Genomic DNA, 6,900 nt, shown 5'->3' with positions numbered 1-6,900 from the left:
CTTGATTATTGTGTCTCTTCCTGTGACGACACTCTGACCAATCAGTGGCGGCAGTCTGACTTGTGAAGTGGGTTGTTTGCAAAGTGACACAAACCCCAGTTTCCAGTAAGAAAATACTTCTTTACCAGGGACGTAAAGGACCAGACGTATGCTTCAGATGTTGTGGACTCACAAGTTATTAAATACATTATTTTGACATGGTCATGACACGCTTCTGTATTACTGGACACATCCATGTCATCACACTGGTCTTTGTCCACTCTGAACCTCCCTCATCCACATGAAGCCTCAGTCTAGTTTTTCTTTCAACATCACGGCTGGTGCTGATTGTTTTAGTATCTGATTCTGAAGCTTCAGTCGACAGTGTCTCAGGGTCGTACCTGGTGCTACACTTTTTAAGACTACTCTCACATTCTCACTTGTTATTGTCACATTACAAGAGGTGGCGCTGAAGATGCTAAGATTTTGGTTGGGATTGACCAGGATGGACAAGATTACACATGAGCATATGATCCAGAGACAGCTCAGTCAGACTGAACAGTTTAAAAGTAAGTATAAAGTAAGAGAGTGAAGGTGGAGATGGTTTGGTCACGTGCAGAGGAGGGAGAAGGGTCATGATGACAGAAGGGAGAGGACAAGATGGAGGTAGGTGATCCGTTGTGGCGACGCCTCAAGGACGAAGCCAGTTTGTGAAGTTTGAGGGACTGAGAGAAAAAAGTTACCTTTATTATAACTTTAACTTTATTATCAGCAGCACAAACACCAGCTAAAGCAATTCATTTCCATTACATTTAACAGAACAACAGAGGCAGGGAGAAATGAGTGATTCAGCCTGTTTGTCCTGCATGTGTGTATGTTGTGAAATGACGGGAGCAGCTTGAACTCTGGCTCAGCTCAAAATACACTTGACTTTCTGCGAGCACCGAGCCTTGCACAGGAGGAGGAGGTCCCTGAGATTTCCCTGCACACATTTGTGCCCAGCCACGAGGAAACCAGCATCAAGTGGGCCGAGGGGCATTTGGACTTATTTACAGATTCTGAAAGTGTGATGAAAATATTTGAAGATTTGGTCATTTGAATGTAGGCACTCCTCAAACTGCTTTAGATTTACAAAGATTTGCACCTTCTGGGAGCCAAGAGACAGAATCATCACATTTACATAGCACAACCCCTTCCTGGTCATAGTTTATCAATAACGGTCTAGGGTCCCAGAGAAAAACCAAATGAAATATGAAACAAGAGTTAGAAGGATCAAAGATAGATACATATTTCTAATATCAAATAAAATAAAATACATTTAAGTGGCTCTGTGTTGTAGTATGGATGGAACAAGAATACTGAGCTAGCTAATAACAATGTAGCCACATAATGTTCTGAAGTGCACAGTGGATTATTAAAAGACAGCGTCCAGCATGGAAAAACATGTTTTAATCCCTGTAGGTGACTTTGAATGAACACTAACGTAAGGTAGATTGACAAAGTTAATGAAAACTCACCCCATAAGAAGATACAAGGTTAATAAGAGGTTCAGGCTGCTTTATTTTCATCGCTGGCGTCATGTCGTCATCTCAGTACTGGTCTGTGTCTGTCCAGGTATTCTCATGTCCTGCCACTTTCATTCGGCCGCTAAATAATCATCTGTTTGTGTATAAACTCTGGAGAAAGTCCACGACTACACATTGCGTCTTCTTCTTCCGTAGCACAGCAGAAGTGAGAACAGCGTCAGTATGACCAGAAAACTCTGCCTCCGTTACAGCCGAAGATTTGCGCTGTAACAGCCATGATTTTGTTCTTCTGCAGTGTTTTTCAACAGTGAAAACACACACACAGCTTCTCCAAGCAGCAGTCACAGTAATAAGCAGCAGTCAAAGTAATAAGCAGCAGTTACAGTGAGCAGCAGCAGTCACAGTAATAAGCAGCAGTCACAGTGAGCAGCAGCATATTAAAAAGCCATTCAATCATTCAAATAGAACGTTTATGATTTTAAGACCCACAATACTGTGATTTGAAACATTGAGTGGCTTCTTCGAAATGTCAACTTGCATATTCTGTGAAGAACGGAAATGTCGGATTTTTTGTAAAAAAAATCCTTTGTTCTTTGTTTACCCGGTTTGTGCTGGGCCGACTGGTGGCTGGTTTTCTCGTGGCTGGGTCACATTTGCACAGTGAAGTACTTTGTTTTTGTTGTAAACAGAAGGTGAAGATGGATTCAGTAAGACAAAAGTAAGTTTGGTCTGAGTCTCAGCCTCCAGCTGCAGAAACATCACGCTTCTTCTTCTTCTATGTGGTTTAACTGTAGCTTGCATTACTGTCATTACCATCTTCTGGAGTTAGAACATCAGCCACTTTCTGCTCTGCCATTCCCATACAAATCACAGCTGTCTAAGACTGACTTCCACACAGGAACATGAATATCACCATAGCTCACTATGGTGAACATGAGACAAGAAAACAATGTATCAGTGAAATCATGTATACGCAGAAAAAAAACTGAAAGTCTGGACGAGACAAACTGAAAATAAAACACCAAAATGAACAAAGTTTGGAAAAGTACAGGCAATGGTGGATCCAAGTGGATCCAGCGATTAGAGAGTATTCAATCTGCTCTCCAGAGCCTCAAACACAGACTGTGGATCCTGATCAGCATCGATGTGATGTCCATCTGGATAAATAGGCTGCAGATCATCGTTGTGTGTCCTGTACTGATTCAGAGCGTTCGCCACACTCTGTACACTGTCTTCTGGTCTGGTCTTTAGTCGACCCTGGACCTCAGCACTTGGAGCAGGTCGAGTCACAGTGTGAAACCTCTCCCCGCTCACTGGGTCTGTCGCTCTTTGACTCAGTCTCTCCAGACAAACTTCATCCGTCAGCTCCAAGATGAAAACTCTGTTGGGCGGCTGCTGGGACTCCTGCAGCATCCTGGCTTGTTCCAGGTCTCGAGGGAACCCATGCAACACCCAGCCTCTGCAGCTGCAGTCCACTCGGCTCAGCCGATGTTCCAGGACCTGTAGCACAAGGATGTTTGGAACTGGTTGTCCGTTACCCAAGTACGGTTGGATCTTCTCTCCCAGACTTGAATCATCGGCTGCTATAGACCTCAATAGCTGACCACAACAGATGTCCACCAGCTTGTATTTTTGGGACAGCAGTTTGGCCTGGTGACTCTTCCCTGATCCAGGTGGACCCAGCAGGAGAATTCTGGGAGTTCTGGAGCGACGGTGAGTATGGATGAAAGCCATTGCTTCTTGGTAGACGTCGTCAAAGGGTTGGTCACTGTTGAGGATCTTCAGGACATGTTGATAGGCTGTCATGAGACCTGTGACCTCGCAGCGGAAATGCTGCAGCTCAGCTTGGTGCTGTTTCTCTGACCGGTCCTGCTGCTTCTCCAGACGCTGAGCAACGTCATCATCAACCTTCCAGATGAAGGTCTGGTGGTACACGTCTCCAGTCAGGGGGTCCACCAGTTTTCCCTTCCTTCTCTCCCGCAAAACATCATCAGAAGCATTAAGCATCACAACATGTTCAGGGATGACCCCGACCTCCTGAAGACTCAGCGCCTGTAGACGAGTCTTAGGGATTCCCTCCAACACCCAGCCCCCGTTGAAGCAGTCCACCTTGTTCAGTCTCTGCTTGACCATTTGGACCAGCATCTCTGCAGGGATCTTCTGCTGTGTGAGTGTGTATTGGTGTGTCTGTTCAGCCAGCTCTGATTGGTCCTGCAGTAGACTCTGCATGGTCACATGAACAGCTCCCAGTTCAGTGCTCAGCTTCTTGGCCACAGTGTGTTTCCCAACAGCCGGGGGACCAAGCAGCACAATCCTGGGAATGTCCACACTGCTCCTCTGCAGAAAACCAATCAGGTAGGAGATAGGATCATCGGGTCGATCAATAACCAGACTGGATACCATGCTCTGTACAAGGTGGAAGATGCCGTGTTTGTCAGCATAAACCGACATCTTGGGGGGAATCCTCAGAGGCTTCACCGTCTCATCCATCAGGACTGAGTTAATACAATAATGTGTTACTGAACACGCTGCACAGTGAGTGGTTGGTGTTGTATGGCAGATCACGTTCTGTTCTTTTGAATCTTAAAAGCCACTTTCAAGATTACTGTTCTTAACTCTTCCTTAGCAGCTTTGATTTCCACAGTGGCTTTTATCTTAGCACACAACCTCAAAAAGTGCATTTCCTGAAGGAAGTGCAGTTGAGAAAGTTGTGCAGTTTTACAGCGATGGGAAAACCTGCATTAAAATAAAGACTGAAACAGGAAAATCTACTGTCACTAATTACTGTTTCAATAGTTATAACACATAGTTACAGCGCTGCTGATGCTGTTGTCGTCCGACCAGGCTCTCAAAGTTGTTTTCTTTTCTTTGGTGAGGGGGCGGGACAACCACATAAGTAATGATGATTGGCTAAGGTCGAGTAAAATGTCCTGCTCAGCCAGTCAGAGGCAGGGCATTCGCAAGCAAATTCTAAGGTAGAGTTTTCAAACAGGAAGTACAGACATTACTTTTCCCTCATTAAGATAAAAGGCAAGAATGTATATGAATATCAAAGGTTCATAAAAATAGTAATAATGTGATAATATCTACAATAATCTATTAAATCTGATTGATGGACCAAAGCAAAATTGAAGTAGTTTAGATTATTGTTTTCTGTTCATTTATTCTGTTAAATCTCCATTTCGCTCATTAAACATATTAATATTCAATTTTATTATACAGTTGAATTTAAAGTTTCATTAAGGAGAAGGAGAAAACAAATTCTACATATTTGAACAAAAATAAATAAGGCAATAGTTACTTTCCCTGGTTACTTTTACAATGTAGTAACTCAGTTACTAACTCAGTTTATGGGAGAAGTAACTAGTAACTAGTAACTATAACTAATGACTTTTTAGACTATGATTAATGCAGTGATGTAAAGCAACATCAATGAAAAAGTCACTTCTAAATTCAGCAGCAGAAAATGCAGAGGTCGTAAAAAAAGACATAAGATCTGATACTATAATTTAACTACTTATTCATATTATTTTACGATCGGTGCTATTATAAAATGATGACATTATAATTGCTGTTGTTATCTTTGATCACATTACACATGGATATAGTCTTTATTCAAAAAGAAAACAATAATTATAGAAATCTATCTTTCCTCCCTCTGGTTCACATTATTTCTCCTGTTTCTCTTTTTACAACTCCACAAGTTTCTGTGGATACTTTTTTTACTCTCTTTGTGTGAACTCATGGGTTTCAGTAAGTGTAAGCTCATGATGTGGAGATTACGTACAGTATATTAAATAGCGTGAGAATGCTGACACAAATGACAATGTTAGAGGTCACCGATGATAAAGTGTTAGATTTGTGGATCGCCCTCGTTTCCTCCTCTCGCTGTTACAAGCTCCTGCGAGGGATAAGTTAAGAGCGCTCTGCCCCCAAATGGCAGCTAATGCGTCGCAGGTAAAAAGTGCCGACTCTGCACACATACCAAAAACATATTTTTAGGCTTCCTCGGGCTGTGCTGATAGTGCATGTGCATTAAAGTCGGCCTGACTTTTTGCTGACTCTCATGGACGGTTTGACATTTTGCATTTTAAAATACTAAACAAGCTGAATATGGATCTGTTCACATTTTCTGACATTCTTACCACAATCATGCAGTCAAACCGTTTGTCGTCTTTCAAGTCAGTGAACACGATTCAAGTGCTGCTCAATGGAGACGTGTGGATTCGGTGTCTTCACTGAACAGAGCTACAGCTGCTCACACGTCTGAATGCCATATATAACCTGGTCTGTTCATGAGGATTTCACAGTACCACACATTGTTTGGGTAAAAATGTAGTATGGTAGCCTCCTTGTGATCAGCACTTGACACTGAGAGTGTTTTAGTGAAACAGCTGCTGCAGAAACAACAACATGAAGAGAAACGCTGGCTCGTAGCTTCTTACTTTCATGATTACACGGCCATGCAGTGAAAGAGTCTGAACGTCTCAAAGACTTTGACTGGTGAGCCTGAGCACACAGTTCACAGCTGACTGCTGCTGCGATGACACAATAACACATTATGGAATCTGTCGTAACGTCAAACTTTGGGCCAGTGTAGGACTTTGTGCTCGTTTGTGTTTGTGAACATTGTCAGAAAAACTGTGTCACAAACACAGGGATCACTCTGGTGGTCGCTCTGGCCTCATTATTCAGTCAGATTTGACACTAATTTGTGTAAAAATGGAAGTAAAGCATCGTTTATTAAAGACAACGTAATGTCAAAAATAATCAATTAAAGCAGAAAGCAGCTTTTCCTGAGCCCTCACACGTGTGCAGCTGATGCAGCCGTGAACCTCACTGTGTGGCTCCAGAGAAAAAAGGTTTATCTTCAGAGCAGCTGCAGATCACACCCTGACAATCTCAGGTTAACTGGAAAATGTGCATCTCTGGCAGAAAATGCAGTTGTGAGTGCTGAATATTCACCCTCGTGGCCTTAGATTCATGTGCAATCTCAAAGCCGATGAAATCCCCTACCACAGTTCCTATGGCAACCCACATGCAGATCAAAGGCAGACCAGCTCATTTTCCAATGAGAAAAAATTCAGAAAATGCAATTAAAAAGTAAAGAGCAGAAAAAAATGTCAAATTTTAGGGGGTTTCTGAATGTTTGATGACGTTTTTGGTGCAGGTTTAAGCCAAAAATGTAAATAAATATGTTTGTCTGTTTGTGCTGCTATAAAAGCAAAGATGGCAGCCTGTGTAAAACAAGGCCATTGTTTAAAGTACATAATTAGGCTTATAATTATTCTAAGGCTACAAAACCGAACCTTTTTTATTTATTATTTTAAAGCACTTGTAATCTTCTATAAATGCACTTGTTTGTAGTAAATTCCATTTATGTCAATGAATCACC

General features: G+C 42.3%; 1 protein-coding gene across 1 annotated transcript; it reads right to left on the bottom strand.

Annotated features, from left to right (window-relative positions):
- Nucleotides 1-1,962: 1,962 nt before the first annotated feature.
- Nucleotides 1,963-4,425, bottom strand: LOC131470396 (adenylate kinase 8-like). The gene has a single exon (XM_058646193.1). It carries the CDS (start codon nt 3,993-3,995, stop codon nt 2,586-2,588), a length of 1,410 nt encoding a protein of 469 aa, XP_058502176.1. The 5' UTR covers nt 3,996-4,425; the 3' UTR covers nt 1,963-2,585.
- Between the last annotated feature and the right edge of the window lie 2,475 nt (nt 4,426-6,900).

This window comes from Solea solea, chromosome 1 (genome assembly GCF_958295425.1).
Source record: "Solea solea chromosome 1, fSolSol10.1, whole genome shotgun sequence".
Taxonomy (NCBI): domain Eukaryota; kingdom Metazoa; phylum Chordata; class Actinopteri; order Pleuronectiformes; family Soleidae; genus Solea; species Solea solea.
The sequence above is the reverse complement of the archived record's forward strand: the minus strand, read 5'-3'. Positions and strand labels throughout refer to the sequence as shown.